Below are 15160 nucleotides of genomic sequence, written 5' to 3' on the forward strand. Positions count from 1 at the left end.
GGAGTGCAGTCTGATGCTTCCATACATGTATAGAACAGGTAACGGCCAGATCAGTATCATTGGTGCATTTGTCCATCACCTGAAGCATTTCCGTCTCACCGTGCTGAGAACACTCCAGTCCCTTCTACCAGCCATTTTAGAATACTGAATTCAATGTCAGCCCCATTTGCTGGACCCAGCTATGGAGCATCAGATTTACCCTTCCCACCCAACTGCCCCTTGTACCCATGAGCCCTTTCTCCACCCCTTCCCAGACTGGTAACCATGAAGTGCTCTTAGAAAACAGATTTGAGGCTTTGCCTGTTAATGTGAACTGTGGTCTCTTAGGCTTACTCTGTCCTCTAACTCCACCCTCAAATGTCCATCCAAGGCTTCTGGAACTCTCTATGCAGCTCTCATGGACTAGTGCTCCACACCCCTCAACTGCCCTCCTTCCATGCACCCCCAGCACAGACCCCAGCACCCATGCTCCCCTCTCCTCTTCTTCCTCTGGCTTTCCCACCTGAACAGTAAGGATTCCAGATGTGCCCAGAGTCACAAATGACCAAGCCTGGAGAGACCAGGTCCCACCCCAGCACTGCCCTGCAGTCTCAGGTGGTGGAAATGCCAGCCTCACCCGATGCGCTCCTGCTCCATCTCCTCCATCTTCTCGGCACGCGCAATCACCCTATTGATAATCTCCTTCTCCTCATCTGTCAGCTCTTCCTGCTTCCTCTGCCTGTCAGCCTGAGCTCCGGGGTGCACAGACCATTCTGCCTGCAGCCTGCAAGACAAAGGGGAAAGCATGAGGCAGGTCGAGGGCCCATACAGGTAGAGACCACAGAGTCTGTAAAATCAGGGCTGAAGCTTCCACTGGGAGCCTCCCTGGCTGGGAGACCATGGGCAGAATGGTCCTTCTGATCCTCAGTTTGCCCATCTAAACAATGGGCACACACTTTCTACATCCAGATTATTTTCAGTAAATACCCAGGGCTACACACATAGAGAAAACTGGGGGGCGAGGTGTTCTCAGGAAGATTCTAGAATAAGACCGCTCCAGAGGAAAGCAGGAAGGCACATTTTCTTTTAAAGCTTAAACTAGTTGTTGAAGATGTTTATAAATATATCTTTATAGGCATAATAACCAAGTTTCCAACCGGGAACAGGCTCCAGGAACATCCAGAGTTCTACTCTGTATATTCCCTCCTTTTTCTTGAGACAGGGTCTCAGATAGCCCAGGCTGGCCTCAAACTACCTGCATAGCAGTAGTCGACTTTGAACTTCTGATCCTCCTGCCTCCAGCTCCCAAGTTCTGGGATTACAGGCAAGTATTACTGTGTCTGTTTCATGTGGTGCTGGTGATTGAACCCAGGGCTCTGTGCATGCTAGGTGAGCACTCTACCCATGAGCAGCACTCCCGGCCCCCTTCCCCTTTGGCCAAACCAAACACATGGTTCCTACTGTGTGCCCTAGTCATTTGTCTAGTCCTCACACTTTGTCTACATATGCACAGCGTGCCTGTGCCACCAACCCCTCTCACCATCCCTGCGAGGCTGGCCCTGTCCTGTCTTTCTTTCCTGATGGGGAAGCTGAGGTGGGAGGAATGGCAGAGTGGAACCCGAGGCTACTGGGTGCTGAGTTCCATGGCAACCGCCACTCTTCCCTCACACTGTGATCCTCACTACCCGGTTGAGGTCCCTACCTCTCCCTGAGATGGACACAGGCTGAACAACACTCAAAATTCTCCAGTTAGGGAGAAAATCAGTATCCAGGAAGCCTCTAGGTGTCAGAACCCATGAGCCACCGGTCTGGGTCACTTGGGTTCTGATGGCACAGGGGCCATGAATTTGCCTTTTCATGCTGCAGTTGGAAATGAAAATCCAGTCCTCCTCCTCCTCCTCCTCCCCCTCCTCCTCCTCCTCCTCCCCCCCCATCCTCTTTTCCTTCTTCTTCTTCCTCATCTTCCTCTTCCTCCTCCTCCTCCTCCCCTCTCTGCCCCCCATCTTAGCAGGTTGGTTCTGAATTACAGATCAAAAGTTGGAAAGAGGGCTGGAGAGATGGCTCAGCAGTTAAGAACACTAAGGTTGCTCTTGCAGAAGACCTGGATTCGAATCCCAGCACCTACATGACAGCTAACAGCTGTCCATTCACTCCAACTCCAGGGAATCTGATACCCTCTTCTGTCCTCCTCCACTACTGCACAACATGGGTGCACTTATATACACGCAGGCATAACACTCATACACATAAAGCAAAAGTAAATAAATTTCAAAAAAAGAGTTGGAAGAAAGAAGCAGATGTCATGGGGAAGCAGATGTGTGAAGGGGAAAGGGGTATGGACTGGGAATGTCTGGTAGAAACACAGGTGTGGCCTGGATCAGGTGTCCCTGTGTGACTCAATGCCAGGAGGGGTCAGATTCTATAGTGGCACCTCACTGGCTTAGGATAAATCCCAGGACTAGGTAAAAACAATGGTCGCCCACTCTGTAAACACACCAAATGCTGCTGAATTCCACTCTTTAAGATGGCTAATCGAAACATACGTGAATTTTACCTTAATAAGAAAGCCCGGTGTTCCTGCCCTTTTGGGAAGTCCTTCTTCTCTGTCCTTCCTGCCCCACTGTGGTCATCCCCCACTTCACTCCCTCTGCTGTGTTATGGCTACATTGGTCTCTTTGCTCAGCTTAACACTCAAACCTAGTTTCTGCCTCAAGACATCTGCCCTTGCTGCCCCAAAGCCAGGAGCCCTTCTCCTCCCGCCCATCCCTACCCCCTTCTCTTTCTTGCTCCCCCTTCTCTCCCCACTTCTCTCTCCCAGCCCCCACCCCAGGCCTTTTTCTTCCCAGGCCTTTCTTTCCTCCCTGGCCCTGCCCTTCTGCTGGCTGGCTCTTCTAAGGGTTGGTCTTAGAGAGAGGCAGCACTCTATCATACCCATCCCCAGCTGAAACTATCTTTTAAAAAATTGTTGTTGGTACCTGCTAATTGCCGCCACCCGCCTCCCCAACATACACACACTGGGTGCAGGGACCTTGCCTGACCTGTGCCCTGGTGCTCAGATCAATATGGGAATACACACACACACACAAAGAATTTGAATAGGACCCAGTCCCTTGTGGCCAAAAGGGATGTTAAAGTCTCCTTATATACAAGGCCCACAGGGAGAGAGAAGCAATGGATGCTCTGCAGTCTAGGGACTGTGAGGAGCTGACACAGTGAAAGGCTCCTGGAATGCTAGGGTTCAGAGCCTGTGTTCCCACAGCCCTCTCTCGGGCCCTGAGACACTGTAGTACTGGTCACTTCTTTAGGAAAATATGCAAAAGCCAGAGACTTTCATCTCTGTGCTCTTGAGGACAGACTCCTGTTTGAGAAGCTTTAGGTCTAGCCAGTCAGGTCTGCCCCTTGCCTGGACCCCAGGGGAGAGCTGGTAGACAGAAGGAAGGGAGGTGGAGGCTGGACTGGCCAGGGAATGGTCTTTACAAAGCTCTGGAGGGAGAGTGGGGGTAGAAGATCTGAGGCCTGAGGCCTGGGCTTCCCACCTCCTGGGCTTTACACCCTCCCTGCACACACCCTCCATGCTGGATCCAGGCTAGAACCATGTGGCTCACTCACTGTGGAAACAGCCCCAGGACTCCCAGAGCCAGACCCTGTACTTCAGTCCCTCTGTCCTCCAGCTCTATGAGGGAACAACAGCCACCATGTTCCAAGAAATCTTCCTGCAGAGGCCATGAAGAGAGGAGTTGAGCCCTCCTGCCTCCATGGGTGGTTCTCCAGCTCCTGTGAAGCGTATTCAGGTGCCACCCTGGTGACATGATTGTAGTCAGGTGGGGAATCCCGGGCCTAAGCTGCCCGGCCAGGCCCTTCTCCGTTCCTCCTGGGAGAACTGGAAGAGATGATGGTTGTAGTCTGCTGGCCTGCTTGGTTTGAGGTTTGTTGATCTGTTGTGTTAGGAACTGGAAAGACAGCCCAGCCCAAGCTGGGAATGGGTGAGCAGGAAGCCCACCTATAGGCTCTACATTCATTTTCTTTACCTCATAATAAAATCTTGAGACCACCATTTCATGACCTCCCAGGTTCTTTGGGTAAGGAATTGGTAATGCTTAACTGGATCATCTGTTCTGGCTTCCCCAGGCTGCAGTGGAGGTGTGGACTGGGCTGTGCGTGCTCATCCTAAGGCTGGAGGGGTGAGCCCCGGGCTTCAGGTTGTTAGTAGAACACACAGGCTGCTTCTGTAGAGTTACTGCGGACAGGAGGCCCCTGCAAACTTCAGAGGCTGTCTTCATTCCCTGAGGAAGGGCTCACTCTCTTCATTCAGTCACAAGGAGAATTTTATCACCTCATGGCTGAAGTCTCCTGCAACATGGTGTAGCCACAAGAGGTTTGAAGCCAGCCCCAGGTTCTACCCACACCTAAAGGAAGGGGATTTCAGGAGGACATGAACACTGTGGTCACTGAGGATTATTCCGCACTCTGTGAACCCCACCTCCCTTTCAGGTAGGGATCATGTCCACCTTGTCTGGATACTCCCTTGGATGGAGCCCCACTCTTACCTGGAGTCTGTCATTCTGTTGGAAAGATCTTCCATCCAACACATTGATACCGCTAGCTTGAGGTTTCTTCCTCTTCCTTTCAAAGGACACAGTGGCTCCTAACCCTTCCAGAAGTGCCCAGTCATAGGCTAACGCAGCCATCTCCCCCAGGGCTGGGATTTTCATGGCCGTTTTGCCTATCCCAATCCTTCCTTCTTTCATCACACCTCTCTTCCTTAACCATTGTTTGGGTCCCTGTATTAGTGTCCTTTCCCATTGCCCTCATACTTGACAAAACAAGGGAGCAAAGGTTTATTCTGCTCACAGTTTGAGGGTGCCATCCATCACTGTGAGGCAGTCGGTCACGTTGCATCTGCAGTCAGGAAGCAGCGAGAGATGGGTGCGGGTGTTTAGCTTGCTTCCTCCTTTTTGTCCAGGCCACCAGATGGTGTCACCCATATTTAGGGTGGGTCTTCCCACCTCCATTAACCTAATCTAAAAACTCCCTCACAGACATGCCTAGAGGTTTGTCTCCAAGATGATTCTAGATCTTCTTAAATCCAAGATCAATAGTAAATGTCACAGTCCATCTCCATTTCGTCCCTCTTTAACAGAACAATTCCACAGCCCACACTGAGTCCAGGGAAAAGTCTTAGCTCACAGGCCAGTTTATACTCTCAGGGACTGTAGCTCTGTTTGGTCCTGGGAACCATCAACTAATGTCTCTTACCCATCACCATACAACCTGCTGGGTTCCGTGCACATTGCGGGGCTTTGGTTGCTGTATGATGTGCTTGTAAAGACACAGAGGGTACATGTATCCCTGAGGTCCGTCCCAGGAAGGCCGCCTCCGTCTTTAGATTTCAGGGGCAGAAGGCTGCTGGAGGCTGCTGTCCCTCTGCTGTCCCTCTGAAGCCTCCCTGTATTCCAGAACCCAGAGTTGACAAACAGCTCAGCTGGTGTTTGGAAATGTCTCCATGGGTCTCAGCGGGAACCTGAAAGCCTCCTGTGGATCATATGTTTTCATTCCCAAAGCAAACAGTGTGAAACAAGATGAGCTTTTCAACCAAAGCCTTTTATACTCTGGGAACAGAAGGGCATCCTGGGTTGTGAAGCCATGTGGACACGGGGGCCCTGTGATAACACAGTGGGCGTCTGGCACAGGATGTCAGCAAAATGTCCTTAAGACCAGAGCCCAAGGTTAGGATCTTGGGTGATTTTGATTGTTGTTGTTTTTTTTCTTTTATTTTTTTCTTTTCTTTCTTTAACACAGTCTCATGTATCCCAGGCAGGTCTTGAACCTACTATGTAGCCAAGGATGACTTTGAACTCCCCATACCCTGCTTCCACCTCCCAAGTGCTGAGATTCCAGAAGTTTGTCCCCATGCCCAGCGTGTGCAGTGCTGGGATGGAAGCTAGGACTTCTCAAATGCTAGGCAAAGGATCTTGTTAAAAGTCAACATTAGAAACCAAAGCTCTGTTTTCCTTAGGACAAGTTACTCAGAAGACTCTGTCCCTTCTAGGAGGTGCCCAGAGGGCCCAAACCCCCTTGCCAGCTCAAATCCTCCAGGACTTGAGCACTGGCTGTTTTTGCAAAGGACCCCAAATGGCTGGAACACAGTTTTTCCCTCACTGGCAGGGTGCCATCTCTGCAGCACTTTGCACATCTGTTTCCTGGCTTGATATATAGTCTGTCCATCCTAAGGCTGTGGATGGGGCTGTGTGAAAACAGTCACACATGGCAACTGCCCATTGAATATCAGTTCCTCCCATTGGATCCATCCTCATAACTGGCAAAAATGCCTTTCTTTTTAAAGAGAGATGGGCTCAAAGCAATGGACCAAAGACTTGCTGTGCACTAGGCACTCTGGGAGTGCTCCAGATGCCACATGGGGCTCCAGACGTGTGTGGACTGCCTCTGCTGGGGAGAGCTGGAGTTCATGCTAGCTTGTAACTAGATGCTGGCCCCATCACCCTCAACCTAAGCAGCCATGGGTCACCTACAGTGACAACCTCAGAAGTTTGTTTCCCTTGTACCATGAAGATGTGTGATCCAGGGAGGGGAACCAGGAAGCAGGCTTTGGGGCCACACAGCTGAATTCCTCATTGGGTGCATCACCTCAGGCACAAGTTAATGAACCCCTCTGAGTCTTAGTTTGTTCCACTGTCAAAGGAGATGCTAGTTATGCTAATGACCTTGTAGAGGTAACTATTCTAAGCAGGAATATAAAGCATTTAGATAGATCCTGGGACATGGTAACTGCTCAGAGAAGGCTAATTAGTACCTCCTTCTCCTCCTCCTCTTCCTCCTCCTCCTCTTCCTCCTCTTTTCTTCTTTTCTTCCCTCTCCCCCTCCTCCTTTTCCTCCTCTTCCTCCTTTTCTTTCCCATTTTTTTTTTCATTTTTGCATGAAAGTCTGGCTTAAATCCATGGCAGCAATTTACTGGGAAATTACTTAATAGTGCTGTACACAATGCAGGTACTGAATTTGAGCAAATGGATAGCATGCTCTGATAGGGAGGCCTAGGAGGCAGGGAGAGCCACAGGTCCCGGGTAAACAGCAAATAGAAAAGAATGAAGTATGAATCTGAAGTCATGACTGGGTGTGATATCAAACAGACCTGCTTCAGTGATAGATGCCTCCAAAGCCAATGCCCCTTCCATCTGCACAAACATGAATATCAGAGAGAGAGACAGATAGGCATACAGACAGACAGAGACAGAGGAAGATAGAGCGAGAGAAGCTGAAGTTTCTAGGTAACTCAGCCTCAGATTAAGTGGCAGGAATTTGAGGACAGGCTGTTGACTTCAATGGCCTTATTTGTTGGTGAAAATCATGACAAGTTAAAGACAACCCAGGTATCTATCAATAGGAATCATTAAGTAAATTGTTTTAAGATTGTCTGTCACATGGCAGAAGTTAGCTGATACAAATGACAGCAAAGAGGGGAGCAGGATGCTTTGAGACTCCCTCCGCTCGCTTTACAGATTGATAGTAGTTCTTTTTATTATTTCTATTTTATGTGTATGTGTGTTTTGCCTATCTCTGTAAGTGCACCTGTGTCATGCAATGGCTGAGGAGGACAGAAGAGGGCGTTGGATCCCCTGAAACTGGAGTTATGAATGGTTGTTAGCTGCCATGTGGGTGTTGGGATTTGAACCTGGGTCCTCTGCAAAAACAGCCAGTGCTCTTAATCACTGAGGCATCTCTCCAGCCCCAGATGATGTTATTTTAAATTACAGCTGTGTAAAGTTCACTCTGGTATTTTTTAATGCTCTCAACCATGGAAGGTCTTTACCTAGCTCTAGTCTCATTCCTAAATATTTAGCTTTTAAATAAAATATTATTCAAAGAAAAAGTTCACTGTTAACCAAAGCAGAAAGTTCAAAACCAGTGAACTGTTTGTGTTCTGGAAGTCTGATGCTCAGGGGAGGAAATAGCTAAAGGATGCAGGCTGGAGAGAGGATGGTTGGGAACTGGAAGAAAGCCTTCCAGACATGTTTCCCCACAGCAGCTACCACCAAAGACAGCATCAGAGGACCTAGACACAGAAGGCCAGTGACCTGCAGGGAAGCTCTGCCCAGATGCCTGTCCTCAAAACACCCGGAAGACATCCCACCTCCTTCCCTCCACCCACCTTCACTCTTCATTTCAGGCACACAATATCATCACGTAATAAATACTGGCAGATGTCTCTATTAATAAATGATGACTCCCCAAAGGCGTGGGATGATGGAAGTGCTGCCAGGCCCAGGGCCCTGGAGCTTCCCACAGCAGCACTGTGCAGAAACAACCCTTTTTTCCTCCTTTCTCCTCCCCTCACCCATGCCAACACCAGCAGGTGTCAGTGGAGCCTCTTTAAGGCTCATTGAGATTTTAATGAATTCTGAAGGGGTGGTGGGGAAGGGGGAGGCACCACACTGAAAGACGTTTTCACATGTGGCCAGCTGCTGCAAGGGTCCTCTGTGTAGACTCCACTCCAGTGAGATGGAAGGGGATGCAGAAGGGTGTTGTGGTCCCCATCACCCTCAGTGTGAGTCAGCCACCCCGTCAGCCCCTCCAAAGTCTTGTGCTTTCTCTTACAAGTGGACTTTGTGAATGTCTCAACCCCCTCCCCATCCCTAGCAACTCTGTTCTCCCTCCCACATGCTCCTCCCTTACCTGGCCTCAGCTTATATACACCTCTTCCTCTTGGAAGCTCTGCCACTCTGGTCCTCAAGTCTAGGTTGAGTGATTTTCTTCAGGGCCATACAACTACAACTCCTAGGAGTATATTTGTTGGTTACTGGGTTTTTTGTTTGTTTTTAGACCCCACTAGACATCACTTGGACTTTGGTTGTGCCTGTGTCTGAGGTTTAACCCAGCAGATGGCATACAAGAAGGAAGAGAAGGAAGGAAAGTAGATAGGAGGGAGGGAAGAAGGAAGGAAGGAAGGAAGGAGGGAGGGAGGAGTGAGGGATGGAGGGAGGGAGGGAGGGAGGGAGGGAGGGAGGGAGGGAGGGAGGGAGGGAGGGAGGGAGGGAGGGAGGGAGGGAGGGAGGGAGGAAGAAAAGAGCTGGAGTGGTGGTACACACCTTTAATCTCAGTACTCAGGAGGCAGAGGCAGGCAGATCTCTGAGAGATCAAGGCTTGATCAACAGAGTGAGTTCCAGGCCAGCCAGACCTACAGGGAGACCCCCATCTCAAAAAAACAAAAACCTAACAGCAACAAAAAAAAAGGATTCAGTTTCAACTTTTGGGGATGGAGAGATGGCTCAGTGGCTGCTCCTGCCTAGGATCTGGGTCAATGCCCAGCACCTACATGGTGGCTAACAACTGTTCATAACTCCAGTTCCAAGGGATCCAGTGCCCTCTTCTGGCCTCCATGGGCATTGCACGTATGGGTGAACTTACATTCATGTAGGCAAAACACTCATACACACAAAGTAAAAATAAAATTTAAAAAAGAAACTCATAGAAAGTAAGGGGAAAGAGAAAGGAAGGAGGAAGGAAGGGAAGGAAAAAGGGAAGGAAGAAGGAAGGGAAGTAGGGGAATGAGAGGTGGGGGGGAGAAGTCATGTTGCAGGAGGGAGGGATCTGGATAAACAATGGTCCCACCTTCCAGCACTGAAGCTCCATGGAGCTTTGAGTTCCTGTGGCATCATGAATTTGTGATGTTCCTATTTCTGACTTCTTATATTGAAGTTCACATACAAAGCGATGGGTTTCATTGTAGTTTCATATATGTATGCTATTTGATTTGTTCTTGTTCCTCCTCCTTCTCCACTACCCTCCCCCTGCTCGCCCCCTCCCCCCCTCCCCTTCCTCCTCCCCTTCCTCCTCCAAATAGTTCCTTGCTGTTTTCCTGTCACTTGCACACCACCATCACCCTCTCTTTCTCCCTTGCCCCTCAAGAGCTCTTCCTCTCATGGTCCCTTTTCTGCTTTCAGGGTGCATGTACACACACACACACACACACACTCAATCTAATTTCACGTGAAAGAGAAGAGCCTGACTCATTTCACTGAATAGTTCTACCCCGACAGTTCTTCATCCTCTCCCCCTGACATGTCTGAGTAACACTTTCACAAGTTCATAAAAAGCAGAGCTTGCTTGGCCAGGGTCCTACCAGTCAACCACAGAGATCATCACGTTCAAATCACGCTTGTTCAAAGCCTGTTCAAGGCTCCCATTGGACATCTAGGGAAACTGAGGCCCAGAGCAGAGAGAGAAGGCCTGGTCACCTGGGTAGGTGTTACCTGGGATCAGTGTAACTTCACAGATTCTGAGGATGACATCATTTGGATCAGAAAAGCTGAACATACCTGCAAGTCAGTCATCCCCCTCCATTCAACCCCCCCACTGCCCTCTCCACAGACATGCAAAGGAAAGGCAAGGTGGTGATCATACCACCCTCTGACCGCTGGTGCTTTACAGTTTACATTTGAAGGCTCCACCACCCACTGATGGGAATGGGTGGATTACCAAACCCACTTTACAGCCAGGGCTCCTGGAGGCAGAGGGGGTGTTATCCATAGTCATAAGCACAGTGAGTCCCAGCCTTCCACCACAGGAGGGTGACAGTGACTTCCCATAGCATCTGGATGTATGTTTGTCACTGGGTCCAGCAGCCCAGCTGTTCATTTGTTGGGCCTGGCATCCAATTTGTCATGCATAGTTAGTATAAAAATCCAATTCAAATTACAAGCTCAGTGAGCAAAGCCAGACACTGGGAACCCATGGCATCAGGGTGACCTCAAAGCCAGACACTGGGAACCCATGGCATCGGGGTGACCTCAAAGCCAGACACTGGGAACCCATGGCATCAGGGTGACCTCAAAGCCAGACACTGGGAACCCATGGCATCGGGGTGACCTCAGAGCCAGACACTGGCAGCTCACAATATCCAGGTGACATCAAAACCAGATACTGGGAGCCCACAGCATTGGGGTGACTTCCAGGAGGTGACAGTCAGGAGAGGACAGCCACATTGTGTAGCCAGAATGTCTATCAGCTTTGCCCCACATGCTACAGCTTTGATTCAGAACAGCACTGGCCAGAGTTACATTTTTGCCCATCTGAGGGCAGGGGTCCCAACAGAATGCTGCAGACATGGGCACAGGACTGTCACCTACAACCCCACATATCACCAAGAACTGAGCGAGGGCACCTCTTGAACATGGCCCATATTTCCATACTTCCATCAAAATGAGATTTCTTTTTAAAATTTTGTATTTTTTTCTTGACCTACGTACATTTTTGCATATTTGGGGGGATTTGCTTGCTTGATAGGCATATATAATAGAGTACATGGCCTCAGGTAGGGGGTTGTAGGGGATGCAGATAAGGGAGGGGATCTAAACATGATCAAAATATACTGCATGAGTTTTGCAAAAATTCTATTTTTAAAAACATAAAAAATTGCTTGCTTCATTTTTAACCATCTTATCATATTAATCAGAAAAAGTATGGAAACTCAACTTGTAGAAAAATGGAAGTGTCATAAAATACTCACGGCTCCTTATCACTTCAGGAAGGCCAGACAAGGGGAGAAAGAGAAAAGGACAGTTAGCTGGCAATCCCACAGAAATCCCACAGCCACAGCAGGACCGCCTCGGGGCACTGTAGAGGTTAGACTGTGACAGCCTACTTCATTTTTCTTTTTTGCAGTCATCCTCCACTTGTTTGTTTGAAGCAGGGTCTCAAATATAGCCCAGGTTAGCCTTGAACTCATACCAATCCTCTTGTCTCAGCTTCCCAAACACTGGGAATACAGGTGTGCGCTACCATACCAGCTGCATTTGTACCACAGCTGCCTCTGTGCAGGGTTATCAGAGCCCATTCACAATGAAATGGACAATTAAATCAATTCATTAATTATCCATACTGATTAGCTCTTCCTTCCTCTCTTCCTTCCTTTCTTCCTCCCTTCCACCCTCCCTTCCTCCCTCCCTCCCTTCCTCCCTCCCTCCCTCCCTTCCTTCCTCCCTTCCTTCCTTCTTTCCTCCCTCCCTCCTTCTGTCTTTCTCTTTCTCCTTTCCTTCCTTCCTTCCTTCCTTCCTTCCTTCCTTCCTTCCTTCCTTCCTTCCTTCCTCCCTCCTTCCCTCGCTCCTTCCCTCCCTCCCTCCCTGCCTCCCTTCTTTGAGACAAATGTTCATGTAGTTCAGACTGGCCTAGATTTTGTTATGTAGCCAAGGATAGCCTTGAATCCCTGATCTTCCTACCTCTACTTACTAAGTGCTGGGATTACAAACATGTGCCACCACACCCAGTTGATGCGGAGCTAGGGAGTAAACCCAGGTCTCACGCATGCTAGGCAAGTACTCTACCAACCAACCCACATCATCCCCAGCCCCCATTTATGTCTTTGACTAATGGTTTTTTAGACCCTAAAGAGGAATCACTCAGTGAAAACATGTTCCTTCTCTCTTGAATTCTATTATTTCAAGCGGTGGCACTGGGGGTCCGGACATAATTCCTGAACAGCAAAGTGAGAGCTACCCCAGTATGGAGGGGTGAGTCTGCCCATTCTAGAAAGAGACCAGCACATCACTGTCTTGGTGGTGCCACCATAGGCAGATCGCATTCTCTCTTTGTGCCTTGGTTTCTACCTCCCATTCCTGACAGTCAGCTTGCAGGTCTGCTGTCTAGATAGAAAAGGGCATTCTCCCTGGGCATCCTCACTCTGCCCCCCCGCCAGCTGGGAGTAGGTAAATGAATCCTTTCCATCCAAACTTCAGCACTTTCAGAGAGTAGCAGTAGGTTCCGGGGGCTGAACAAGGAAGACTTCTGAAAGTCACAAAAGCAGGCACTCTGTTTGGGCAGCCAGTAGTTAACGAAGGTTTGTTTCTTCATCTCCTGAGGAGGATGTGAGTGTGACACCACCATGCTAGGCTGGTGTGTGGTGCTGAAGCTAACCCATTAGCAGCTACCGGAAAATCATTTCTTTAAAAAGATTTTATTTAGCCTGGGGTGGTGGCACACACCTTTAATTACAGCACTCAGGAGGTAGAGGTAGGTGGATCTCTGTGAGTTTGAGGCCACCTGGTCTACAGAGCAAGTTCCAGACCAGCCAGGGCTACATAGTGAGACCCTATCTCAAAAAAATTATTTTTTAAATTATGTAGTTATGTGTGTGTGTGTGTGTGTGTGTGTGTGTGTGTGTATGTGTGTGTGGGTATGTGTGCATGAGCACAGGAGAGGGTGTTGGGTCCCCTGGAGCTGGAGTTCCGGGGGCCATGAGCTGCCCAGTGTGGGTACTGGGAACTAAACTTGAGGATTCTCTAAGAGCAGCAAGCACTCTTAACTGCTGAACCATCTCTGCAGCTCTAAAAAAAAACATTTTAATATTTGGAGAAAGTCAAGCAACAATCAAGGTAGTAGATATGTTTAGAGCTCTAACACATGTCACAGGTGCCCTGGAGCATTTAATGGAGCCATGTCTGACTGTTAGAATTATTCTAATTTATTGTCAGGCAAATTGTTTGGCTTCCTATCAACAAAAGTAAACTCTGGTGAATGGGATTTAATTAACTGGCATTTCTTACACAAGATAAATATTTTGCCCCATCCTCTCTCCAGGCAACTGTTTATCTCACAGAGACATGCTTTGGGGGGGGGGTAGAATATTCTCTGTGAACTAAGTTTGTCTAAGAAGACTTATGGGGGGGTGGCCGGAGAGATGGCTCAGTGGTTAAGAGCCCTGACTGCCCTTGCAGAGGACCTTGGTTCTGTTCCCAGCACCCACATGGCAGCGTACAACCATCCGTTAACTCCAGTTCTAGGGAATCCGGTGCCCTCTTCTGACTTCCATGGGTATTGCATGATATAGGTGTCCTTAACACACATGCGGGCAATACACTCATACACATAAAATAAAAATAATAAATAAAAATTAAAAAAAATAAGACATGGGAGGGGCTTGAGAAATAGAGGTTTCTCGTTGAAAAGGCACCTACAGGCTTCGAATGGGTAAAACCCATAGAATGGAAGGTTTTAGGTAGAACTACTGAACAGATGGGGACTTTCCTTTGGAGGCTGTGGATGGCCAAGAAAGCCTTTCCCAGCATTTAACTTGGCTGTGGAAAAATTAATTAAAGCCAATTTTTAATATTATTATTTTGAGACAGAATCTCATGCAACCAATGCTGGCTTCAAACAATAAGTAGCTGAAGATGACCTTGCACTTCTAATCCTCCTGCCTCCATCTTCTAAGTGCTAGGATAACAGGTGTGTACCGCCATGTCTGTTTATATGATGCTGGGGCTTGACCCCAGGACCAAGTGCCTCTTAGACAAGCACTCTGCCAAGTGAGCCACAGTCCCAGCTCCAAGTCACACTTTCTAACTGCACCTCAAGGGACTGTTAGAAAGGGAATTTTCTTTGTCTCTTCCTTTTCAAAATGAATAGACAAAACAGACTTCAACAAAACACAAAAGCTTCTTGTCTAAAGAGTTATGAAAAAGAGCCTAAGTTACAGATGGGGAAAGATGTTAAAATAAAAAAAGAATTGTAACAAAGAAATTTTATCCTGAACAACAGCAATTGTGTCAAGCTTAATAAGAGAGCTTAAAAATGGACAGAAGATGGGGCTGGAGAGATAGATCAGTGGTTAAGAGCAGTTGCTCCTCTCAGCTGAGGATGGCCTTGAGCTCCTGGGCTTCCCGCTTCTACCTCTTAAGTGCTGGGAAGGCATGTGCCACCACACCAGGCTGTTTGGCAATTTCCTAAACAGTTAAAGCAGTAACTACTGTAAGACCATGTGACAGAGACATTCCATGCCTGGGTAGGTTACCCAAGAAAAATGAAACACAGTGTGCTTTGTACTAGCCTGACAATCCAAATGCCCATCAATGCTAATTGTGGCATATCTACATTCTGGAGTACTACTCAGTACTGAAAAGAAGTGCTGATATGCAAACAGCATGGTTGGTTCTCAAGATAAGTACACTGAGTAATAAGCCAGATGCTTTCTGCCCCTCAGTATATAGTGCAAGCTTTCATTTACATAAAATTGGAGGAAATGCAAGCTAATTCATGATTGTAGAAAAAAGAGCAGTGATTACTTAGGGATAAGTGGGTAAGAAGGAAGGGCCAGGATTTGGCTCATCTGGCTACATTCATTATTGTGACTGCTGGGATAAATTCATGCAGATGCACTTATATTTAAAAATTA

At 48.3% G+C, this 15160-nt stretch overlaps 1 protein-coding gene across 7 annotated transcripts in view; it reads right to left on the reverse strand.

Moving 5' to 3' along the window:
• Nucleotides 1-15160, reverse strand: part of Rph3a (rabphilin 3A) — a 104735-nt gene that overhangs the window by 45918 nt on the left and 43657 nt on the right. For 6 of the 7 annotated variants that reach the window (XM_008847500.3, XM_008847498.3, XM_008847499.3 and 3 more), the window contains 2 exons: nt 11501-11512; nt 617-763 (listed from right to left, as the gene is read on the reverse strand). In XM_008847500.3, coding sequence (XP_008845722.1) covers nt 617-763; nt 11501-11512 — 159 coding nt within the window. The remainder of the gene's footprint in view (nt 1-616; nt 764-11500; nt 11513-15160) is intronic. The other variant, XM_017801763.2, reaches the window with a different exon arrangement.

Source organism: Nannospalax galili, unplaced genomic scaffold, assembly GCF_000622305.1.
Source record: "Nannospalax galili isolate Female #2095 unplaced genomic scaffold, S.galili_v1.0 scaffold120, whole genome shotgun sequence".
In the NCBI taxonomy this organism is placed as follows: Eukaryota; Metazoa; Chordata; class Mammalia; order Rodentia; family Spalacidae; genus Nannospalax; species Nannospalax galili.